The sequence below is a fragment of the Pyrus communis genome, chromosome 17 (genome assembly GCF_963583255.1).
Source record: "Pyrus communis chromosome 17, drPyrComm1.1, whole genome shotgun sequence".
In the NCBI taxonomy this organism is placed as follows: domain Eukaryota; kingdom Viridiplantae; phylum Streptophyta; class Magnoliopsida; order Rosales; family Rosaceae; genus Pyrus; species Pyrus communis.
The window spans coordinates 18737947-18764077 of record NC_084819.1 but is presented as its reverse complement, the minus strand read 5'-3'; the positions used below and the strand labels follow the sequence as shown (position 1 = coordinate 18764077).

Genomic DNA, 26131 nt, shown 5'->3' with positions numbered 1-26131 from the left:
AGAAGATTGCGTTAGCAACGCAACTGCGGGACAAACACAAACCAATTCAGCTACAGACAGCATTGTCAAGAAGATCACTTTTAATACATGACACTAACTTCAACGTCACAGACTTCATAGATGCAAATCATGACCGTTCAAGGTACGTCCTAATCTGAATCTGAATGTGTATTATAGTACATCAAGTTCCTAACTTCCGTCTCTGAACAGACAAACGATACTCAAGACGGCGTCTGGAACCTACAAAGACGCTTCCTTCAGAGCTCACCTGGAAATCACAACCATAGTTAGTAGCTGATATGCAACTACTTAAATCAGCCGCTTATTAGGTAAAAAGTGCGGATAACAAGTATTGACTGAACAAGCGGAGTACCAATCAGGAAAATTTTCAGCATTACCGTGCATAAGGCGAAAGAGACTGAGATAAGCTTCTGGATCTTGACCTTGGTCTGCTCAGAGTCCTGGGACGAGGCTGCGAAGCAACAATTTTTGTTATTAGGAGCATAAAAATAGAATGCATTTTTATGATTCACTTTGTTTTCCATATTATTTCCTTTTTAATTCAACACAAGATGAAACAGAGCGAAAACGGAACTTACAGAAGAGTTTGGAGACCTAGATCTTGTCCAAGATCTGCAATATTTCCAAGAATCCAAGTTAATATCCACAACACTATCCTTTACTATTGACCTAAAGGCTTACTGTAATTCGAAACGTAGGAAAGTAAAAATCATAGACCTTTATCCTCAGATGCTCTACACCAAGCACCCCATGATCTTTCCAGCAGGTCTTAAAATTTAAACCAGTAAACAACAGTAAGAAATAAAAATACCAGCCAGAATCACACAAAATCTAATCCTTCGTGAAAAGAGGAAAAAATTCCACTCATCATTGTCGTAATTTAGTGAACATAGAAGTTCTGAGCTCTATGCTTCCCCAACACTGATTTGTGGTTTTTGGTAGCTATAGCATGCGTTCGACAGCAATCCATCTTTACAACTGAAAACTATTAATATTATTTTCATTTAGATTTTCATTTTTTATTTTTTTTCCAGAGGTGCTCATCAACAAAGTCGCGTTACCTCAACTAAGAGTTGGAGGCATGAGCACCACATCCAGTTCCTAAGATCTGGTCCCCAGATCTCCGCAAAAGCTAGATCTGGCAAGAAAGAAGGAAACCTTCATAAACAGGTTAGGATAACTGGCTAACCTGCTAAACCCTTTTAACCCCTTTACACCATCGAAAACTTAAGACAAATGATTTTGTACACCAAGTTCGTGGGAGTGCTAAATATAGTTTTCAAAGAACGTGATAGTAAGATCCCCGCATTGGAAAAGGCTAGAAACATGACATGTAAACTTCAAAATAGACATGAACGTTAACATCACTTTTCCAAATAACATAATCCAATTTGTTCTAAAGAATAAAAGAGATGGAAGATAACAACCTCGCACCCTTTTCCAAAATACAATACTCGGAAATTTTTTTAAAGGTAAAAGAGGCAGGAAACACTCGAATCCTGTAGAACAAATCTAAAGGATTTGATAATTTGAAGTTATGGCAACTAGATGGGAAACGTAAAGATATCGCTGGCCTGTATGCCAGAAACTTCCAAGATCGAGAACCCATCATGAACAAATTTAATTGAAGTTTTCTTCAAATGTAGAAACACAAGGACGCGTCTGACCCACAATAAAGCCAAAGCTAAGCACTTGGCCATTATAGCAACACAACTACCAAGTTGAAATGAGTAATCCAAACATATTGGTAGCTTTCTTCTCAAACAAAAAAAACATATTGGTAGCTGTTCTGAAAATTTAAGCTAGAGCTCAATGATGAGTAAAGCATTAAGGTTATGGATATCTATATACATTATACTCAACTACCAGAAAATGGAAAGAAAACGTAGGAGAAACACTAATTTGACGTTTAAAAATAAAAAATTAAAAAAATTAAAAAATAAAAACTAGAAAGCAACTACTAGAGAAAAGGTAAGAAAGGGGTAGAACATATTTGAATTACAATTTAGCAACGTGAAGAGAAAGAAAGACCACAAGCAATTGTTTATGTGCCTAAAAAATGATATCCCCATCAAAATACAGTAAACCCGTTGATTCTACCAAAGAAGAAAAAGTTAAAGAACTTTTAGGTAGCATGTGGGTACCTTGAGCGGGAACGTGAGTATGTTGCCTCTGGTGATATGCTGCAACAAGAGAACCTTTGTCAAAACTGCACTGTCCAAAAGTAATATACCTACCTAATGTAAACGGAAAACCAATCTGGACCTTCTGCTCCGGCCACCATAGCTATAGCTGCGGCTGACACTTGGACTTCTTGACATATATGGAGTACGACTGGGGCTTCTAGAGTAGCTCCGTCTATAGTCATAACTGGGGCTTCTGGAATAGCTACGCCTAGAATCATACTCCCTCACCTGTACATAGAAGAAGAAAATCCAAAATGACATAAGTGGAATCTCGGACTCAGCACAATGTGCACATCAAATATAAGTCAAAGTTAAAATAATACCCGTATGTAAGAGTCATCAAGTTTTCTGATCTGCAGAGCACGCTGAATCAGACAAAATCAAAAGAACATTGCAATGTATCATCCTTTCAGTATTTTAACTTACAGCATATTTCATATCCTCGTAGTTTGTGTAGTCTACAATTCCCGTCATGCCTACAAGAGTATTGTAAAAAAATCTACTAAACACAACGACCATACAATTTCAACAAAATAAAAGTACATAAAAGGAAAAAAGTACATGTTCCGAGCCGATGAATCTGGAAAATAAAAGGACACAAGAACTTAATCAACTCACCACCACGGTCACGGAACACTTGTGAAAAACAGACATCGCCAGCTCGACGCATGTGATCCTGATCATCAAATACAATTAACTATAGTTAAGTCATATGATAAAAACATTTCAAGTATCTAATCTTATAATATTTTACTGCAATACCAAAAAACATATGTACATGAAGAGCACACATTTACAGAATAAAAGTAGGTTCTTACTTTCAGATCCTGCCACGAAACAGAAGGAGGCAATCCAGTGACCAGTACTGCACATGGGAGTGAAACTAATAAGTCCAATGAATTCAACTCCAAAAAGATGCAACAAAAATTATTTTAACTCGCTCCATACCACGATAGTCAGAGCGCCGGGAAACACCACGGCTACTGCTACTACGACTGTAACTGCTGTAGCGATCTGATGAGGAGTGTCGGCCACCACGCGCTAATTCAACCTATAAGGCCAGATAAAAATATTAACACAAAGAGAGAATAAAGTAATATGCACTAAGTAGAAATGGTAGATAGAAGATGCAATCGAAGAAAGTATGACTAACCCGTAAACGAAACCCATCAAAGTCATACCCATCCCGGCCGTAAATTGCATCATCAGCATCACGAGGATCTTCAAACTGCAATTAAGCATCGAATTTGAAAGCATTACACAAATATCAGGCAACAAAACATAAGTTATTCGCCAACAGTCACGTGCAGCTCTAAATTTAAAACATATATCAAGCAACTTTTCAAACAAAATAATAAACTCCCAGATGCAAATGAAATTTAAACTTACTTCAACAAAAGCATAACCTGGCGGTCTCGGAGGGATTTTGAGATCAATGTCAACAATTGGCCCATACTGCAATTTGCATTGAACTATTAAAGGCAGACACAAACTAAAGAATTTGCAGGTAACATTTGAATTAGGGCAAGCATCAAAAATTAAGAACTGAATTTTTTTTTTTTTTAACAAACGATATTATCTACAGGAAGCGGGTTGGGGAGTGGGCTAAGCCTCACAATGTGTTAGCAATAATGGAGTTCAAATTCATCTTTAGCAAGAATCTAACCTAAGACGGAATTCCACTAGACCGTATTACAACTGAATTAGGGGAAGCCCAAAAAATTTCTACCAAAAATCAAAATGGATACATAAATATTAAATAAAAAAACCATTTTCTGCGTGAAAACTAAAATAATGATTGTCCATGCAAAACCTAACAAAAATAAATTAACATTAAACCTAACAAATTGTTCATCTTATTAAGAAACAAAATGGATAGAGATAAGAATTTTATTTTCACACATAAATACATCAAAAACTAAACACTCATCAGAAAATAATTATAAATTTCAATTAAAATTGTGAAAAAAATGCGACCTTGAGAAACAAATCTTCAACTTCTCTCATACGAATATCTCCGGGCAGATTACCCACGTAGATAGTGCGACTCGATCGTCTGCTCATTTTTTCTCCCCTGAAAAAAATCAGAATTACATAACCATAAAAATAAAAATCCAAACTTTAATCTGTTCATAAAAAATAAAAAAAAGGGTTTATTTACCTTTAATTCAGAGATTGCGGGGGAAGAGAGAGAGGGAGGGAGGGAGGGAGGGAGGGAGGGAGGGAGGGAGGGAGGAGAGAGAGGGAGGATATGGGTCAGTTATGGTCTGATAGAGTTGGGAGTTTTCTGAAGACTGGAGAGTTTTGAGATCTTCTGGAAGTATCCGGATCCTTCCCCAACTCTTTGAAGATTCGAAAATTCGTAAATCGTATTCATTTATTGTAGTTAAAAAATTATTTTAAACATTTTTATCGTACGATACATGCATTAAACGGACACAATTTACGAACGGTCAACATCCTCACCAAGATGATCTGGTTGGCTTGAAAGGAGGGAGGAGGAGAATAAAGGGGGTGCAAGATTGAGTGTTTCCCGTGGTTGTACGGTTATACACGTGGCGTTAGATCAACTGGCAGAATAAGATGCGTGTACGGTCAGCGATCTATCAGAACCTTTAAATTACTTAATTTGACAGGAAAATAGGGTGGTGTTGTTGTGCATTCCAAATGTTTTATGTTTTGAAGAAAAATCTGTATTATTTCGTAGAATTTTCTTTGTAATTAAAAGAGTATAAAAAAAATTATTAGAAAGTGACGGAATTCAGCAACAGTCGCTAAATCTATAAATAGTATCCTTAACAACAAAAAAATATTTAAAAGTCATCCCTTAAAAGCTTAACGACCAAAATTATTTATATTTTAGTTTTTTTTTTATAAATTTTTATATCTATAAAATAACAGTTGCTAAATCTATAAATGGTCTCCTTAACGACAAAAAATTATTTGAAGGGCATCCTTAAAAAAAGCTTAGTGACCAAAATCATTTGTATTTTCTTTTTTTTTTGGGTAAATTTTTATTTTTCTATAAGAGTAATGATATTCATATCATATTTTTATACCATATTTCTATATCATCTTAGATAGCATTTGATGTGAACAGTCACATCATTATTTGAAAATTTTGCAAAACTCAAAGAAATGAAAGAGAAAACTTCTCGTATACTACAATCATCATTTAATTAACTATTTTTTTAATTATTAATCTGTTAAATAATAAACTAAATTTAAAAATTTAATTAATTTAAATGATATGACTATCTATATTAAATGCTACTAATGTAATATAAAAATATAGTATAAAAACATAATGCGAATACCAACGTTACCCTTCCTATAATATTTACGGCGGTATTGACCAAAAAGACAACGAGTTTGACCAGGATAGGAAACATATGAAAAATACGGGACACGTGTATCCCACTACCGCACACCTCGCCCACCGATTCGCAGGCACACAACTTCGATTTTATTTCCGCGTCCTCGTAAAACCAAAAGCCGCCGCCACCACCACAAGACCACAACTTCAAAACGCCCTTCAATCGTTTTCTCTCTGCAAAAGAAAAGAAGAAGAAGAAGAAGAAAGTATCTCTCAACAATGTCGGAATCCAAGAGCAAGGTCGATTCTCTCAGGGAATGGGTTGTCGAGCACAAGCTTCGATCCGTTGGTAAATTTCCCTGCTTGTTCTTCGATTTTTATTGGAAAATGCAATATGTTTTTGTATTTTCTTTGGTTTAATCGCATTTAGGGATTAAATACGTGTTCTTAATTGAATTATTTGATTCGGGTTCGAGTTTTGTGATCTGGGTTTTCAAATTTCGATCGATTTCGGCATCCGTCTGTATCATATTGGTGAAAAAAAATCTGTCCTTTGGCTTTAATTCCAAATTTCCAATGTAATTTATTGATATTGTGGTTCAGCTTTTGACAAATTTGTTTTTCCTTTCCATAACGCTTGCAGGTTGTCTATGGCTAAGTGGAATTGTGGGTTCGATAGCTTACAACTGGTCTCAGCCCGGCATGAAAACCAGTGTGAGGATCATTCACGCCAGGTAGTTTTCCAATTTGTGGATTCTTAGTTTCTTTTTCGACCGATAGCTATGTGCAGATTTGCTATTTTGTGAATATTTGCGTTTACTTAATGGGTTAGGACCGGGGACACCCATTGTTTTGACACACATTTTGACACATTGTTTTGATAAGCATGATTGTTAAGAGAACACCTAAAGATGGATGGTTTAGATTGTTGAAATACATTACAGGGTGTGCCTACAAAATGTGTGTCGAAAAATGGGTGTCTCTGGATTCTAACCTTAATTTATAACTTTATGCGAAACAGGTAGGTCGATCTTTCACTAAATGTTGTTGAGGCAAGAGTTTAGGGTTGCATACTCGTTTGAAGTCGAAAGAATATTTGAACCGCGGGAGCTTGTGCACATTTCTGATGATTAAATGATACTATTTGTAGTTTGTAATGTGAATGAGTGTGTGCCATGTTGTTTGGCATTCGGCTATCTCTCTTTGAACTGGATGTCAATCTATGCCTCAAACTATGCCCCTTCCGGTATTCCCTACCCTGCCAGTGCTATTTGTCTCTTAAGTCCTGTCCATAGGTGGCCCGGGTATGAAAGTTAATGCCTTGATCAGGATTGCCATTCAGCTATAAATTTTATTAACTGGTATGATAGAATTAGTGATTTTCTCCTCCCAACAAAGTCGCTGGACGGAATACCAAAAAAATTGGACCTTTGTATTATAATTTATGTGAGAATGAATTCTGGCGTGCATGTATCATTGTTCCCGAATTTGACAAAAAAATAACAATGCGTTGAGTATAGAGTGTTTAAGTTTTCAGTGTCACTGAACTCTTGCTAATTTGATTGTGGAGGTCCAGATTGAATTCTCATTGTCAGTTATTCTGGTTATAACTTTTCTTCCCCATGTCAACCGGGAATTCTCCCCTAATTCTTGTTTGCATTCACATTGACTACTTGTGTTTCATTTCTGACTTCTTACTCCTCGATGTTTTTCAGGTTGCACGCACAGGCTCTGACGCTCGCCGCATTAGCCGGTGCAGCAGTGGTCGAGTACTATGACCACAAAACTGGAGCAAAGCATGATAAATACGCGAAGTACTTCCCAATTGAGAACTTTAACAAGGATTAAGCAAGGCGTGCGACGACCCTTCATGGGGTAACTTCCAATCCCATATAGCATGGCATGGCCTTGTGGAAGTTTTGCTAAAAAATAGTTGGAGGATAATAAAAACACTTTTTGGAACAGCCTTCCTTCAACCTTTATTATTTATTTTTTTGTTTGTAATAATTATTGGATTTGGTTGCCATTAATGTATAACTTTGTTTGTAATAATTCCGGCATCGGGATTTCCCTGCTACTGATTTCCAAATATGTTGTAATTAGGCCTCGGTCTTTCTTAGTTCATTTGCTTTCTTGTTTATTCTGTTTCTTGCTGCACAATCTAAATTTCTATTCCGAGTATGACTACTTTCGTTACGTGAATTGATCGTTTGTCGGTGACATGTGGCGAGAGGCCGTCGTAGGGGATTCCACCGTCGGTGTTAGGTTTTCAAGTCAATCATGCAATGCTATGTGTTTATAACTTTTTTTATACAGCTAAGCATGATTGGTGTGGATATTGTTCCCGCGGCATCCCTGTTGCACAGAATTCTTCTCTATTGCTATTGGTTTAGTGGAAGTATCCCCAGATGTATGATGAACATGAAATTTTGAATATTATTTTGAAGAAAATCATAAACTCAAAACTGCATGAACTTTTGAATATTATTTTGAAGAAAAACATGAATTATCGTATCTTTTGTTAAAAAAAAAAAAAAAAAAAAGGGTTCCGAACAACACAAACGTGACCACACGCCAAGAAATTAATCAGAGTGGAAAACTAAAAAACAAAGTACTTTCTAGTTAAAAATCAACAAACGACTAGCTAGCACTAAAGATTTAAACAGGAGTTACAACGCTGACTCTTAACTTGTTCTTGCAATCCAGCAACTTTCCATCGATGCGCACTTTCTTGTAGTCTTCAACCCTTTCATCGACCCACGCTCTCTTCTTGCACTCCACCGGCTTTCCGTCGGCGCAAAAAGCTTTCTTCTTCTTGTTGTAATTCACCCATATTCCATCGATCCAGTCCTCATGAAACATCAGTTTGCTCTTAGGATACGCAGTATGATCCGCAGTTGTTTCAAAGTACACCCAGCATTCGTCCTCCCCTCTCTTCTCAGTAACGGTACCTACCCACCAACCCTTGTTGTCAAACACATCGACCCTGTCAAGGACATCAAACCCTAATCCGCTTCTTCTCGAGAAGGCTGAGGAGGAAGAGGCCGGACCTCATCCGCCATGACAACCTCTTCTAGAGGTTTGGACTTGTGGTCCTCCTACACAAGGGTCTTGCACTTCACCCTGTAACACTTGTCCCCCGAGTTTGCAACTACCGTTGCTGTGTAGTACCAGCCGATAAATCCATATTCTTTGCTGGAGACTTCCACCTTGTCACCTTTTTGAAAAACAAGTTTTCGAGGAAAGTTTGCCTTTTCTCGCTCTCATTACCTTCTTGAGAACCCATTAGAGAGAGAGAGAGAGAGAGAGAGAGAGAGAGAGAGAGAGAGAGTAATAACGCAAGCGATTAGCAAAGTAAAATGAGAGCATAAGGCTATATATAGCGGAGGGTTAGGGTTGAGTTTTCCTCTTCTGTTCAGAATTGGATGGCTTTCCTTTTCCGTCTAGGATTTGGAGGCATTTCCTATTTGTAATTGTTTAAGTAACTCAATTAAATTCCAACAGAAAAAAAATTAATTAAATTTAGCCCCATACATTAAGCTCGATTAATTATTAATAAATAGTTAGTAACTCAAAACTCAATTGAATTATCTACCTAGTACTATACAACTAAAAATGTCAAACTCTCTTCTAAAATGCCAATGCTGTTATATATGCAACTATTTAGACACACAAAACTGACACATTTGTTGATACGATTTCGAATACAGGTGGAGTACATACAATGATGGCACCCAACTCTATCGAGAGCATGTTCAAATTTATGTGTTCAAATAGTTTTATTATATGCTGAAAAACAATAACTAGGAACTAGCAGTATCACTACTCTTGCCTTGAACAAAAAGACAAATCATTTGAACAAAATTTGATTAATTCTACTAATATCTTTTAACAAGCTAATTAGCTTAATGACGTGCAAAAGTGAGGGATTGTATTGTTAGCTAAAGCTATCTTTGATCTCTAACCTTTTATCTCCATTGACAGAAACCATACTATCGACGCAAACAACAGCTTGAAAATCTCCTCGGGACACACCATGAACAGGAAGATACGTAAGATTTTCGGTGTTGAAGTTGTAGCTGGCTAAGCGTCCATCTATGTCAACCAAAAGAACCTCGTCCCTCTTCCAAAGTATTAATGGAATATCTACCTCTTGATCCAGTTTGGGCACAACGGATAAATGTTTTGTCCAACCATCATCAAATTCATCCATCACCCAAATTTCAAAGGGTTCTTCATCTTCACCATGGTAAAAGCCAAAAAGATGAACAGATTCATTCCACACTGTAAGCGAGAACTCATGCGTCGGAAACTCGTAGAAACAATCCGGAAGTAATATATCATGAAAAACTTCATTACTCGCGTCGTAAGAAATGACCAATTGCTTCTTTTCCTCCTCAAGTCTGTCATAAAATGGCAGAAATTCCTTCTTTTCCTCATATCCCAACCCATAAAAAACTCCCTCGAAGTAGGTCGACAAATTATCGTTACCCCAAAAATAAGTATTTTCTGTTTCCAAGTAGTCTATCCAGATCTTTTTCCAAGAATTAGTACTCAATGTGTATATTTCTGCTTGGGGAGGATGAATAATGAGACGATCATCCTCTAATATTTCCTCACCATAAGATATGATGCTGATGAGCATGTAATCTTTACGATTCGGATTATAGCCAAATCCCAACGTACACGAAAACGCATCTTCGAAGCATGACTCGGGAAGAACCCTAAATTCCTTGATTGCCGGATTGTATAAAACAAGTTTTCCGGTATAAAGATATAAACAAAAAATCCCATCACAATGACCTACAATACTCACAGATTCACCAAGTTCTTGGCCAGGGAGCTCAATAAATTGTCCCCTGCTTTTTAATCCCATAGAAAGCGGAAAATGTAGGTCCTCAACAGTACAATTAGGGTTATGATCAACATCGCTGTCTTTGTCATTGCGAAGACTAAGGAATGAAAACACGAGTTACTCGTTGTTGAATTCGGTAGTGCTGAGGACGGAACGCTTAAAAAGGATGCAAGTGGAGGAGGTGGAGGGTTGGTCGTTGTATAAACGGAGGTGCTCGGCTACGAAATGGGGATTGTTAAAAAGAGCATACCACGACTTACGGACGCATTTGAATCGCATTAGGGATTTGGGAGGCAGCCTTGCTAGGATTTCCAACCCTATTTCGTCTGGGATGTTGCAGAAGTATGTCATTTCGGCTCCATTCCTCACCTTTCGTGAGTAGAAATGGGCGGACAATGCCAGATGATAACAATGGTCAGGTAATAGTTTCTTTAAAAAAAATCAGATGACAAGGGATAAGGGATATTTCACAGAAGCAAAACTTTCCATCCCGAAGAACAAAAATATTCAAGCAAGTTCAAAGAACAATTTAGAAAACTCTTTTGAGCTAGGACTAAAAAGATAGCGAAAACATATCGTCGAAATCATACCAAAGAATGTTGGGGCAACATACTTAAGGTCGAGAATGCAGAGGGGAGAGACAAAAAGATGTGCAATATTGATTGATATGCGGACTGGAGGGAGATTTACAGTTTTACTTGGCATGATGGTAAGGGAAGGGAAGGGAAGGGAAGGGAAGTTTCAGTTAGACATTCTTTATATAGTATGTTGCATTAGGTTAACAAGCCTTTGCATAAACTCTGTGGCCCATTTTACTACCTGTAATAACTTCTTATAACCACACCCTGATATTCATCAGTTTTTTTTCCCGTGGTATACATGTAGGTGTATGCAGTGGCGGAGCCAGGAATTTAAGACAATGGGGTCAAAAAATAGCTTTCAAAAATCGATCATACTTTTATTTATAATTGTCCACGACGTGTTCTGATATTTGGAAACGTCGTATTACAACATCATTATTAATAGAATCATATACCTCTTTCTTAATGTACACAACCAAACTATCATTCAACCATTGATCACCCATCCTATTACGATGTGGATTCTTTACAATTTTCATCATTGAAAAAGCTCTTTCAATTGAAGCAGTTGCAACAGGTAAAATCAATACTAATTTCACTAGCAAGTACACCAAAGGATATTGTCTATCCTTCTTTGTCTCCACCAACTTTTGTGCAAGGCTATTAATTCCTTTCAACACAGAAAATTCATTATGCAAACGCATATCAAAAATATAACTCTTCAGTTCATCTTCAAGAAGTGTGAGCTCCATATCAGAAAAATCTTTTCGATAAAATTGAGCAAATCGAACTAACTTTTCAATGTCAAAAGCTGAGAATGAGTCATCTGGGCTTAAGCATGCAACACAAAGAAGCAACTATGTACTTGTCTCATTAAAACAACTGTTCAACTCTTGAAGTTGCTTATCAATAACATCAATAAAGAGATCAACACGGTAGTGATGAAGGTTTGTCAAATTTTCAGCTTTACGCCGTGACCTCCCTCGAGCTACAAAGATATCATTCATATAAGGAATATCAATATCATGCTTGCCACAAAAAGAAGAAACTTTATCAAGCCAAGCATCCCATCCATTATCCCTCATTGCTTGTAGTTGTTGTTTACATGCTTTGACTAAAGCCATAACACTCACTATATCGAGATCTTTCTTTTGCAATGCATGTGACAACACATTTGTGATTCCCAATATTTCTTTCATTAGAAAGAGACTAGAGACAAAATCAAAAGATTCAACAAAATATATGCTTCACCTCTTTGATCAAGACTTACACCATCATCTGCAATCATCTCAAGCACCTCAATTACAGAAGAGAACATATTAATCAAGCTTACCAAGGTACCATAGTGTGAGCCCCAATGTGTATCACTTGCATGTTTAAGACTAGTTTCTTGGTTCAAGCCTTGCCCACTTAGAAGCTCATAATTTTGAATAGCTTCCATAACTTTGGCTTGTTGTCTTTCTCTAACCATGTCTCGACGTTTACATGATGCTCCGAAAATAGTAACAACATTATTAACCAAGCAGAAAAAAGAGCCAATTTGAATATGATTTTTCGCCACGGCTACAAGAGCAAGTTGAAGTTGATGTGCAAAGTAATGAATATAAAATGCACTTTCATTTTCTTTCAAAATAAGTGTCTTAAGGCCATTAAACTCACCTTGCATATTGCTAGACCTATCATAACCTTGTCCACGCAATCTAGATATGCTTAATCCATTTATAGAGAAGAACTGATCAATTGCCTCTTTAAGTGAAAAATCAGTGGTATTAGGAACATGCTTTATGCCCACAAATCTTTCAACTACTTGTCCGTTGGTATTCACATAGCGAAGTACAACTGCCATTTGCTCCTTGACTAATATATCATGCAATTCTTCAACCAAAACAGAAAAGAAAGCATCATCACCAATATCAAACATGATAGCATTGGTTGTTTCACATGCTACTGCATACACAAGATCTTTTTGAATATCATGTGATGTTAACTTGAGATTTTCAGGAGCATTTCTAAACACCACATCTTTAACACCCTCATTATGATCTACAAGAAACTTCAAAAGCTCAAAAAAATTACCCTTATTGCTTGAATCTTCACTTTCATCATGACCACGAAAAGCAAGACCTTGTCGCAATAAAAAGCGAATGCAATCAAATGATGCATTCAAACAAGTGCGATAATCAATACATGCTTGATCCGACTGCTTTGGACAATTGTTTGAATATGTTGATTTTGATTCATTAAATCTTCACAATGAAGTAAAGCTTGGTTGTGAGCACTATTAGGATCTCCAACATGAACTCGAAGTCGACATTTTTTCTTTCTATTATGAAAACCTTTGCTAGTAAAATTGTCATTACCTACTTGGTTTGGAATATCTAGCTTGAAGGGATAACAACTTAGACAAAAAAAAAAAAAAAGCATTTTTGGATATGCTATACTCCAACCTAGGAAAGTCATTGAACCATTTCGGATTGAAAAGGAGTTGTACTCCTGCAAATGATGTATATGAAAATTGATGGGTTCGAGGTTGAACCAATTCCCTTTGTAAATAAGCTCTTCGGATATGATCTCTAATATTTGGATCATATTCCGATATCCGAAGTCGAAGCCCAGGATTTCCTGGAAGATTTGCCAATATACTTTCTATGTTATTTTCATTTGAACCTTCAGGAATATCCATAGAGGGTGAGAGGTTATCTTCCATTGATTTTCTCTTAAAATACCTCTTCATAACTGTTTTAAATAATACCAAGAAAAGTCAACAACATAATATAAATTTGATCAAATTAACAACAATTGAGAAACAAGGTTCATAGAGGATGGAGGCCTAGTTGCAGTGGCAATAGAGCCAAGAAAACTCCCACCTCACCCAAGGTCAACTCCCCCCCACCCCTAAATTTAACTAATGACAAAAAAAATAAAGAAGCAGAGTTCCATACCAATACAAATACAAACCCCACAGATAAACCCCCCAAATAAACTTTCACAGAGCAATACAAACCCCACAATTTTTTTTGCCAACACCCAGGGTCCCATACCTCCTTCCCCAATTCTTTTTGTCCACAAACCTTAAGATAAACCCCACAATTCAACTTTCATAGAGCAATACAAACCCCACAATTCTTTTTGTTGACACGCAGGGTCCCAGACCTCCTTCCCCAATTCTTTTTGTCTACAAACCTTGAGATAAACCCCACAATTTTTTTTTGCCGACACACAGGGTCCCAGACCTCCTTCCTCTAGTAAGTTTCTCCTTTGGGTTCAGTTATAAATCCATTCAATTATGCAATTCAGATTTCATTTTACATGTGATTGAATTTGTTTTATTCCTTTATTTTCCATTTGATTGCCTTATCTTTTTCATGCTACAACTTCATCGTATGTTAAAATCTTATATTGTTATCATTCATTTTGATTTAGAATTACAATACAGGAATTAACATGATTGAATTGATTCAATTTTTCTTATGATGGTTTCAAATTTCCCACCCCTCTTTCACTCAGATTCTCCCCTCCCCAAATTTAACAACCCAAATAAATAAATAATGAAATTTCAGACAAGAGAAACTTACCAGAGGAAGGACGCCGAGCCGGAAGAGCGCAATCTGGAGAGCAAGAGAGATCGTTGGGTTCTGGTGTGGAGTTCTAGGAAAAGTTACTTTTCTGATAGCTTGAGAAATGGGTTCTGGAAAAAGTCACTTTTCTTATAACATGAGAAAGGAAGAGGGCAGGATAAAATTGAAAAGTTTATGAAAGGGGTCAAATATTTTTTTAAAGGGATTAAATTACAAATCTATTGGGGTCAAGGGAGCCCAATGCCCCCACATTAGCTCAGCTAGTGGGTGTATGCATATATGTGTTATTCATTAGTTGATTACATGAATTTTTGCTTATTTCTTTTATACAAGCAATAGCGGAAGGCGAAAGTCGAATTAAGGATCTCGGATTCATATGCTCTTAACTAATTAACTATCTTAATCTGCATGATCAAACGACTAATTTATCTCCTAAATCAACTCAGGTAGCAGATATGAGTGTAATCCAACTTCATACATGCAAGGCCGGCTATGAGTGTAACATCCCACATCGCCCAGGGGAGTGATCCTTAAATGTATATTCCCATCTCTACCTAGCACGAGGCCTTTTGGGAGCTCACTGCTTCGGGTTCCGTAGGAACTCCGAAGTTAAGCGAGAAGGAGGCTAGAGCAATCCCATGATGGGTGACCCATTGGGAAGTTGCTCGTGAGTTCCCAAAAACAAAACCGTGAGGGAATGGTAAGCCCAAAGTGGACAATATCGTGCTACGGTGGTGGAGTGGGCCCGGGAAGTGATCCACCCCGGGCCGGGATGTGACAATTTGGCATCAGAGTCTAACCCTGGCCGTGGTGTGCCGACGAGGACGTCGGGCCCCTAAGGGGGATGGATTGTAACATCCCACATCCCCTAGGGGAATGATCCTTAAATGTATATTCTCATCTCTACCTAGCACGAGGCCTTTTGGGAGCTCACTGGCTTCGGGTTCTATCGGAACTCCGAAGTTAAGCGAGAAGGGGGTTAGAGTAATCCCATGATGGGTGACCCACTGGGAAGTTGCTAGTAAGTTCCCAAAAACAAAACCGTGAGGGAATGGTAAGCCCAAAGCGAACAATATCGTGCTACGGTGGTAGAGCGGGTCCGGAAAGTGGTCCCGTCCGGATCGAGATGTGACAATGAGGGTAGCCGAATTGATGATAGGGAATGCATGGGAACTAAAACAACGAAAAAAACTAAAACTAAAACCTAAAAAACCTATTATCTATTGTACTTCATTATTTAACCATCTTACATATAAGCATGATATGGAATAGTTCCTCGATTGATGAAGAGATTTTTCTAAAAAGCAACAATATGGTATTGCGCAGTCAAGAAAGATTGGAGCCTCTGAAACCATAAAATTGGAAAATCCTAAGGAGAAAAAAAAAGAGTAAAATTAATTTGCTTTTGCTTATTCATCATGACATGTTTTGACCAAAAAAAAATTCACTATGACATGTGAATTATTGCAGACCAACCACTCATCTTTTGGTATATCTTACTCATGTAGTGTTATTATTTTATTTTAATTGTAGTATGTTTGTATTATTTTTATATTCATACTAAAAGACCAGGGTGTGGTCCTGGGGCCACTGAAGATCGGGAAAAAATGACTAAGAAAGTTCTTCGGGGACTTGGCAGATGGTAGTTTGGCACAGGACCCAAAGAGTCCCCACGAAGTGTTTGAAGAAATGTTCGCTCGGCAACATACGTCGACTACACTAGGCAATACACATTGACAACATTCTGTAATACGTGTCGAAGGAATTTGATGTGACTTATTCATCATCTAGACTTTTATTTATAAATACACAATATGACTCGACAAATAACTACATGCTTAGTAAGTACAACAAAATACCTTACTTTAAGAAGTGAAAATATTTCCCACCTTGTTGCACTTTTTCCGTTTAAAAAAAAAAAAAAAAAAAAACTTCAATTTTTTTGCTGTAAAACCCTCGGAAGTTAAAATCATGAATTACTAGGTATGAAATGATATACCATGCGACACTTATTTTGCAACTGAATTTCTCCCAACAACCAATCATAAATAACCAAGCACGTACCATGATGATTGTTGTTTCTACAAGCTTTGATATTTGTGCAATGCGTGTACAAACACTCTCACGTACAACATATTCCTTCACGTCCTCTTTTCCCTCTCTCATGTTTAAAGCATTGCTTGCAATTTAAGGTTCGTTCATCAATATATATGGCAGGGCAGCACTACTGCATGTCTTTCTTTCTTGTCCCCTTTCCTCACTTCAATTCCCAACCCTCCAAAGCCCCACAAAAATCAAAACGAAACTCTTCGTGAACTCTTTCACATCTCATAATTTAACATTAACTTTTATGTTAAAATTATAAAATATTAAGTTAAAAATATAAAATAACATAGAGTACTTGAATAGTCCAACTTTTTAAGACTCTACTTAACATTTCTCAAAATCTTAAGATTACATAAAGCACATAAAAAAGAGAAGATAAAAAAACCAGAGTCCCCCACTTTTTTAGGCAGAGTGCAAGTACTACCCTTTGCTTACGGTCCCTTCTTTTTGACTGCCAAATTTACAAAACCTTACGCCATCTTTCTGTCAAAACTGGTCAGTCTCAGACGTGTGTGTTTGCTTCAACCTGTATAGTGTTTAAGTTAGAATAGTGTGGTCAAAGGAAGAGAGGAGGACTTGGAAAGTAATTTGAATGGCGTGGTGAAGACTTTAAACTGTGAGTTAGCTCTTCAACAAACGACAAAATGGGACTAATGTAGTTTACTTCTCATAAACAGTTATTGTCCAAAAATCATGCATATGACACAATTTTTTGATTGGCGTTGCAAATAGCAGAAATTGGATCCTCTCCGAGGTAAATTCTCAAGATCCTCCTGATCCAATAACACGAGCCGTTGGATTTTGGAGAGGAGGTAAATTCTCGAGATCCTCCTGATCCAATAACACGAGCCGTTGGATCAAAATCCAACGGCTACAAACAGAGGGTCATTTTAAAAATTATAATAATTATAGTCGTTCGATCAAAATCTAACGATCCGTGTTAGTGGGTCAGAAGGATTCTGAAGCTTTGCCCCTGAGAGGATCCAATTCCGCAGAAATGATCACCTCTGCACCTAGGTTGTATGAAGGGAGTTTTATTTTGTCCTTATCATTAAAACTCAAAGTTTTCAAATCATTTTCATTAGTTTTTATTTGTATAAAAGTTTTGTGGGCCACGACGTGACCTCACCGTATTGACATTATAATAATGAGATACTATTTAAATATTATTAATATGGTCAAAATACATTGTCAATACTATATCTACCTGAGTCATACGCAAATCATGCGCACAAACCCACAAATTCAAGTGCGCGGATGAGCAAACCTCTTGCAAATAGTAGCACTAGAGACATTAATTCATTACATTGATTTTTAATATTTTATTGATAGGACAATGTTTCATTCGTTTTCTATTTAGATTGATTCACTATGGATATTATTCACGTAGAAGTTGTCACTTCACTTAGTTTAACCAAAAATCAGTATAATAAGTTGAGTCTAGTTTAAATTGTAATTTTGATGTGCCAATAAGCTCCTACATTCTAGGAAATAAAGCTTTTAAGAACCCTTCAACAATACTAGCTAAATTTTTGATATTATATTCAGCCGAATAACTCAAAAGTTATTTTGACTAGCCATCACTGCCCACATTACTGGCTATTTTACCTTAAGCTAAAATATTTTAAAATTATTATTTTCTAAACCTAACAATCCAAGCTCTTTTTCTTCTCTTGAAGCCCATAAACAATGCAATTTTATATTTATTAATGTTTAATTAGCAAAAATTTAACTTTGTCTCCTCGTAGCTAAATTTAGCTAGTTACAGTACACAAAGTAAAATAGCTAGTCATTTAGCTAGCATGTTGGAGCTTACTTTTTCTGCATTTTTTGTTAAATTGAGTAACCAAAAAGCCTCATCATTTAGCTAGATTGTTGAAGCTGCTTACTTGACAAGCATCTTGAGCCAAGAATCTTTAGTATATATATGACGCATGGTTCACAGTTCACAAGAAAATTGTTCTCCACTTCAAAATTACATTTACCTACTAGAGATTTCTTGTTCTCAAGCTGTGGTTTCGTCATGATATCCTCTTTTTCTTTCCTTTTGGGCGCAGTCACCCGGTGATGGTATCCGTTCTTACGTGACTTGCATCTTAAAAGTAAATGTTAAAACAAGTTCTTTTTAGCTAAACAAAACAAGAAAAAGGCTAATTGTGCTGATTGAAGCAGAAATGTATACAAGCTAGCGTTACAGGGAACTTAAAGAAAAAATTTAGCGCTTGAAATGGATTCAACCGCCCATAAAATTGACAGCACCGCACGCCTCATCTGTGTCTTGTACATGCAGAATTCAGTGTCTTCGTGATCATGGTCACCGTCCCATATTTGACATCCTCATGCTCTGCGAGGGAGGGAGGGAGGGAGATCTACAAAAAAACCAAAACATATATGAATCAGAGTCACAGCAAATATGTCAAAGAAACAAATGAAACGAAACATGTCGCGTGGCAGTGGAAATCCAAGACCAAAAAGAAGAGAGTGCGAAGGGAAGATAATCGAAAGTTTTACGTTTACTTTCCTTAACTTTACTATCATACATACGTACAGCGTTCACATGGCTGGTCTGGTTGGGCGAGCTGAGCATGCAGAAATGAGTGAGGAAGAAAGAGAGGTGAGAAACATGTGTTGGAGAAGGGGAGCACGTGCAAAGCTTTGTTAAAGCTTAAGCTAAGCTCCCATGGAGGAGTGCTTGAGCTAGAATTTGCACGTGCCCTGCTTCTCCAACAGAAGCTACTCACCCATGCACGATTACCCGCCGTAACTCCCAAAGACCCCCATAACCCTATCTACTCTTTACCCATTTGGTTTTGATTCAACCAAAAGAGTGAATCAAAATGCTGAGGGAGCCCATGCATTTATAAATAAATTTCTCTAGGAGAGAGAAAGACTCGAACAGAAATAGAGTAAAGACGTTGAGTCTTGGAGTGTCCATTCTTTAAATACCTCATTTGAATTCACAAGTAAAAGCAATGGATCGAAGTTTTGAATAATAAAAGGATTTCAACTGGTTTTTTTTTTATTATTCAAAACAATATTTACTACTCTACGCTACATTACAATTATAAAAGAGAATTTGAAAACAGTGATTTAGAAAAGAACGCTTTATTCATCCCGAGCAATAATGCATCACTTGCAGCCACTTGAACTATTTAAAAAGAAGAAAAAGACTTGAAGGTGTTTAATGTACATATTTACTCAAAAACAGTGGACTCACACGTAGACATAGCTTCCTCCCCTCCCTCACTAAAGTAACACACAATAAATGAGGATTCTATCTCCTCTCTTTTTCCCTCTTCTCCCTCCTCTCTCTCATCTCAGTTTTTTTTTTTTTCTTTTTCCTCTCTCTACAAAGATAAAATTTTGAGTGTTCAGATAGAAAGAGAAGAAACAGGAGAGGGGAAAAAAAAAGGATAATCCTTATCCACACACTATTTACGGAAGTAGGTTTTCTTACAGAAATGCACTCTTTTCGGATCCTTTCCTCCTGATCTATCAAGTTTGTGAATTCGAGCCATTGAAATTTGATCTAACTGCTAAAGTCATTATAATTTTTAAAATGAGCCTCTATTGTAACCTTTAGATCAAATTTCAATGATCTGAATCCTCAGATTTGGTGGATTAAGAGGAAGGAAGGATCCCTTTCCTTTTCTCACAACTTAATGAACAGAAGTTTGATGGCATGGCATTATAATAGATTTGACCCTGCGAATGATACTGTGAGTTTTAACTAAACACTTCCAGTACTGTTCAATTTTAACAAAAAATACATTTTTACTCTAAAAAGCCACTCTTGGTATTATTCACTTACAACACATTTTTGTGCTTTTGATTAAAACTCAAAGTTTTCAGACTATTTTCTTTAGTTTTCCTTATGATATTGGCTCAATGGGAAAAGGATCCTTGAAAATCCGAAGGATCCCATGATCGAGATTGTTCATCGTCCATCGTGCAATCAGTTTTTATTAGGTACTACTTATATTTAATTTTAAATTTTAAAATGATATTTGACCGCACGATGTACGATAGACAATCCCGATCACATGATCTTTAGGATTCTCATGAGAAGGATCCGAGTTCAATGAATCTTATTCTTGCCCTTTTCATGATTACCTGTTTGATCAAGTCACCTTGAGATATTTTCAGTGAACAATGAACGTCATTTTGTGGAGGTACGTACATCCTGCCGCCAATTTGCGAAATAGAGGTCCCTCCAACTAGAAAATCTTGAGTAAAATCGTCGGAATATGGTAATTGAAAACTCTCTCTCATAATTAAGCAGGTCTTCATGTATTAAAGTTGTCCGAATATGGTAATTGAAAACTCTCTCTCATAATTAAGCAGGACTTCATGTATTAAAGTCCCACTCGAACTCAAAATAGTTTTGTCTGCAATGCATGCATGGGTTTCACTTGGTTGCGAGATTGCCATGCGGATGATGTGAGCAAGCACCTTACTTAACACGTACACCTCCCCAAACGCTTTGTAATTAATTTGTGTGTACTTCTTTTTATTTTCCTTCAAAACCTTTGTTTGATGATTATAAATTTGGGTGCTTTTTGTTTGTGTAAATTCATCTTCAGATTATCTTCTTGATCATTGGAATATTGTATCCAATTAACACTTTTGTATTGTTTGAAATTATAAATAAAATATCAAATATCGTTACGTGTCATAAATTTTGGATGCTTCTTCAGTGCCACGATCCAGTTCTGTGTACCAAAAAGATGTAAAATTTGCCCGAATTTTCACATGTTTGCAGATAATCTTCCCGGTACCATACTTGATGACATATTTGACCAAGCAATGGCCATGAATCCATGATTAGGATGAAGAGTGAAAGCTGGGTGAAAATGGTACACTGCATATCTGCATGGCAAGACAAGGAGGATAGTGAGTGAATGACAAGATGACACTGGCTGTTGAGGGTTTGCGTGTTGGGAGCAAAAGCGTTTGATTCTTGTGTTGGTTCTGGGGAGAGCAGGGTGAGTCCCTAGGTGGATATGATTACCCTGTCTCTGCTAGGAGTAGCCCTCTTCGAACGGACCTAGCTTCTTTGCCCTTCCAGTTTCTGTATATTTCTATCTTTTTTTATTGTGTGCGATCATGCTTAAGTCACGTTAAAATTTTATATTAATTTTTTATAGAGATAATAAGACAAAAAATAATAGTGATATAGAATGTTTGACGTGACTTAACCGTGACTGCACAAATAGAAAGAGATGAAAATGTATAGGAATTGGGAGGGCAGAGAAGCCAGGTCCTTTTCGAAATTCTCTTCTTTCTTTCTTTTTTTTCCTTCATCTTCTCTTTTTTTAATTTCAACGATTATGATTTCATCTTTATAAAGAGAGTAAGAAAAAAAAGAAAAAAAAAAACTGTAAAAGGAGGGGAGGGAGGGGAGAGAGGAGAGAGGAGGGGAGAGAATTCACCTTTCCCCTCCTCTCAAAGACTTCGAAAAATCCTTATATAAGCTTATAATGCTATGAGCTCATTTAAAAGAACTTTGAAATGACTAAAAATGTCATTTAAACTAAGGTTTTAAAATACGCTAGACGCTTGTTGGGGGGGTGGATTGGGGCCTAACTCCTAGGAGGCTAGACGAGGCCTAAACGGACACCTAAGCGGATTATACGGATTTAAGTAAATCTATTATATTTCATGTAAATAAATATCAATTTATACATAATATATATATATATAGATAATTTCATGATAAACTACAAAATAGAATGACATATATATTATGAAGTATTAGAACATAATGAAAATATGGGAACAAGCATATAATGTGTGTTCATTTTAGAGTTCAATAAGTTTCTTAAAATTTATTGAAAAAATTAAAATGCAAAATGAAAATTATCTATTACCTATCTAAGTAAGTTGTAATCTAGGTGGGTGCTTAGGCGGGTCTGGTCAGGTTAAGTGGGTGCCTAGGTGGTCTAAGTATCATTTCTTAATTTTCAAACGTATAAGCATTAATCGGGACGATTGGCCACCGCCTAACGCCTGGACAATTTTTTTTTTTAAAACAATGCTTTAAACTAATTATTGTAAAATTAAAAACGAATAAAAATAAATAAATAAAAAAAACTTAATGTACTGAGGCAAAACAACCGAAGACTTCACAACACCCCACTCCTAAAAGAGCAACAAATACGTGCTTAGGAATTTTAACCAAAAACTTTTTGGTATTATTTACTTTAACAAAAAAATATATTTTTACATTAAAAAGTTAATCCTGATACTATTTACTTTAACGAAAAATCACATTTTTACACTAAAAGGTCAATCCTGGTATTATTCACTTTATCCTTTATTTTGTCTTTATTGTTAAAACTCAAAGTTTTCAAATCTTTTTTATTAGTTAACCTCTTTCCTCCTACCCCCACCCACCACCACCACAAATTTTTTTTATTTCCCTGTGATCTTCTGCCAGCCAATCGCTCTCACATTTCGAATTTTCAATGCACTCTCCATTTATAAACAGATCATTATAAATCAAGTAATTTTTTTTAAATACATTAATATTTTTACATTAGGAGGAATGAGAGTTCAGCTAAGTTAGATAGCTGATAATGAACTCCTAATTAAGCTCTTAGCATCAACTTTCTGTTATGTTTAGGGATACAATTTGACGTGTAATCTTCATGACTTTCTTTTCATTTTTAGTTATTTCACCTCCAAGTTTACATTTCAATTTTTATTATCATACTTCTGAAAACACAAAATGTATGTGAAAGAAAGATTATGCATGTCATGTGTTTTATACCTTGATAAAACAATGAACTGCTTGCATTGTTCGAATTGATATGTTACGGTAACTAAATTTAAATTCTCAATGATTGTTTGCAAAAAACGATCGAGTATCTTCGTTCTCGGAAAGGAGAGGTAATAAAGTCTCAGAGGCGAGTGGTATAACACCATTTCTTTGTTATAAAATTATAACTAACACTTTCAAAAACATGCCCAAACTTCTTGTGAAACTATTAAAGTGACGGGCAAAAGATCCACACTTCCAATAATGTTGATATTGTTTCCATTCCTGACATGAGATCCAATTAGTAGGTTATGTAGATGCAAATTTATGCCTTCTTATTTTTGGACAAAATTGCACCTACAAAACAATTAACATCTTTGGTCAAGACCAAGAGCCTCACGTGCCTACGAAAAACCTCCGATGCCAAAGTTAGAATTTTGAGGGAAAAGTGTTTGGAGAATTTAGAGAATTTTGCAAAATAGTTGGAATTGAGTTTTGAAGAAAATGAGGTGGTATTTATAGGGGTATGGCCAGCCCCTTTGGGAGGATGGGGACTTGCCGCTTGGATAGTTTTTTGGGTGTGATGCATAATTTGTTAGCTAATTAATAAATTAATTGAGTAATAAATCAATTAATTAGCTAATAAATATAATTTGAAAGTAATGATTTGAGGGTATAAGAAGATTTGATGAGGATTGATGAAATAGGTTTTGAATGATTACATATTTTGAGCATTGTTGACCTTGATTGAGTCATGAATGTGTGCATAGGAGTTCCGGTATTCCTCGAAGGTAATTTTGTCATTTTAACCCTATAATCCACGTGTCGCCTCCTTATTTTTCTTGATTATTTTTTACTTCACATGTTACACTTACAATCTGTCACAAAATATCGGTATTAATTAAAATAAATTTAAAATATTTAAATTCTTATTTTCTCATATCTACGATATGAGCTTCTCACCTGAAAAAAAGAAAAGCCCAAACTCAAATATCCCGGTAAAAAATGGCCCAACAGCCTTTGCCTTAATTTTCTCGGTTTGTAATTTCTCTTGCCATCAGAAAACAGAAAACAAAGAAAGAAAAGGCGTACTAAACCTCAACTGCTTCGTTTTGGCCGATCAAACCGTTTTCGAAAGTGCTGAACTTTGAGCACTTCAGTGGGTTCTGAATCTATCGCTTCAAGCTTCCTTTGCGAGACATCCGATTTGGTAAGCCATTCTTAGACTTACTTCTCTCTTGATCTTATTTTCGGAACTTAAATCTCTCAAACGGGCAGTCAAGGTTCTGTTTGGTTCCCCAGAAAATCCAGGAAATATTGAAAATCGAAATCTATATATTTCTTACCTTCAGTCTATTCAACCCAACTCTCATTTTGTGCCAATTGTGATCGGAGAAATTGGTTTTTTCTTGGTTAAATTTCAATACCCATTTCATTTTGCATTTTATTTTAAATTCCTGGTTATTAAACAGAGATTAATATAATGTAAAGTTTCGTTTTTCGTTTACTAGGTATTGCATTAGGAAGAACCCATGTCGTGAAATCGATTACTTTAAGCGCATTTGTTCTAAGTTTGGACGTTAAGAAGTTGCACACCAATTGTTTGATAGAAGTTGCGAATGAAAAACCCAAAGAACCAAACATTGAGCAATCAATTTCAATCGCTCCCTTCGAGCTTTTATGTCTCTTCCTTTGATCTGATACATGCCACGATGTGGTTTGAATCCTATACAATCATAGGGGTTCACATACTTTGTGTAGGTGTAGGTACCATAGAGGCATAGGGATAGAGAGTATATTCAGGTTGGAAAGTTTGAACCGAAGATCTTTTGGGAATTTTGGTTTGATTTACCGAATTGTAGAACCCGTGGAAATCGAGGAATTCCCTTCAATCGCTACCTAAATTAGTAGCTTTGGTTTGTTTTTTGATGTTTTGCTGCATTATAGGAGTTATGTATGATGGTAATACTGCACTGTTTCTTCATTCTTCTACTTCTAGTACTAGTCTAGTTCTAAATAAATCTGGTGTTTTTCTTCGTGTTTCATTTTTCGAGTGCCTAATCGTGGTCCATAGATAGTCAAAATTTCCAGTTTAACATTTTTGATTGAAGTTCTGACTTATTTGCAAACAGAGATGGGTATTCCTCCGGTCAGGCCACCAAGTATCGCAAAGTATCTGAAGCCGTATCTTCTGAAAATGCACTTTACAAACAAATACGTAAGTGCCCAGGTGATCCACACACCTACTGCCACTGTAGCCTCTTCTGCAAGCTCCCAGGAAAAGGCCTTGAGAGAAAGCATGGAGATACAGCGGGACGTTGCTGCTGCTGCAAAGATAGGAAAGATATTGGGGGAGCGCTTGCTGCTCAAAAACATTCCCGCTGTATCTGTCCACTTGAAGAAAGAACAGAAATATCATGGTAAGGTTAAAGCTGTCATCGACAGTGTGGTCGAAGCAGGTGTCAAACTACTCTGATGAATCATTCGAGTTTGCTTACATTACGGTAGTCAGTATCATGTCTTAATCCTGGATGGATTGCGAGGGAATATAAACTGGAGGATTGTGTAGTAGGATCAGTCTTTTGATTGCTATGCTATTGTGATGATGAACACTAGTGGAACTTTTGATTCTCGATGTAATGTTCCCGTTGGATGTTGATTTTGATTTCGATAACATTATTCATCCGAATACACCTTATAAATTGTGATCACGAGAGTCATTATATCA

At 36.5% G+C, this 26131-nt stretch overlaps 4 protein-coding genes and 1 pseudogene across 6 annotated transcripts; 2 read left to right on the top strand and 3 right to left on the bottom strand.

Annotated features, from left to right (window-relative positions):
* Positions 1–68: 68 nt before the first annotated feature.
* On the bottom strand, positions 69–4423 carry LOC137723655 (serine/arginine-rich splicing factor SR30-like). 3 transcript variants are annotated; one of them, XM_068462852.1, is made up of 14 exons: positions 4369–4423; positions 4185–4281; positions 3597–3662; positions 3361–3435; positions 3156–3258; positions 3026–3072; positions 2826–2883; positions 2634–2683; positions 2531–2560; positions 2287–2435; positions 2166–2204; positions 600–633; positions 399–472; positions 69–268 (listed from the first exon to the last, which is right to left on the bottom strand). In XM_068462852.1, the coding sequence occupies exons 2-14, from the start codon at positions 4269–4271 to the stop codon at positions 265–267; spliced, it is 816 nt and encodes a 271-aa protein (XP_068318953.1). In that variant the 5' UTR covers positions 4272–4281; positions 4369–4423; the 3' UTR covers positions 69–264. The 3 variants fall into 3 exon arrangements, with proteins under 3 accessions (XP_068318953.1, XP_068318954.1, XP_068318955.1); XM_068462853.1 differs by having other exon boundaries at positions 444–472; XM_068462854.1 differs by having other exon boundaries at positions 3614–3662; positions 4369–4411.
* A 1221-nt stretch (positions 4424–5644) lies between these two features.
* LOC137722778 (uncharacterized) lies at positions 5645–7663 on the top strand. Its single transcript, XM_068461865.1, has 3 exons — positions 5645–5872; positions 6167–6257; positions 7239–7663. The coding sequence occupies exons 1-3, from the start codon at positions 5803–5805 to the stop codon at positions 7369–7371; spliced, it is 294 nt and encodes a 97-aa protein (XP_068317966.1). The 5' UTR covers positions 5645–5802; the 3' UTR covers positions 7372–7663.
* A 1797-nt stretch (positions 7664–9460) lies between these two features.
* Positions 9461–10729, bottom strand: LOC137722158 (F-box/kelch-repeat protein At3g06240-like; annotated as a pseudogene).
* A 607-nt stretch (positions 10730–11336) lies between these two features.
* On the bottom strand, positions 11337–13666 carry LOC137722157 (uncharacterized). The gene is made up of 5 exons (XM_068461129.1): positions 13496–13666; positions 12619–13012; positions 12211–12450; positions 11825–12073; positions 11337–11722 (listed from the first exon to the last, which is right to left on the bottom strand). Exons 1-5 carry the CDS (start codon positions 13664–13666, stop codon positions 11337–11339), a joined length of 1440 nt encoding a protein of 479 aa, XP_068317230.1.
* Positions 13667–24472: 10806 nt separating this feature from the next.
* Positions 24473–26131, top strand: LOC137723493 (uncharacterized). Its single transcript, XM_068462685.1, has 2 exons — positions 24473–24613; positions 25536–26131. The coding sequence occupies exon 2, from the start codon at positions 25538–25540 to the stop codon at positions 25877–25879; it is 342 nt and encodes a 113-aa protein (XP_068318786.1). The 5' UTR covers positions 24473–24613; positions 25536–25537; the 3' UTR covers positions 25880–26131.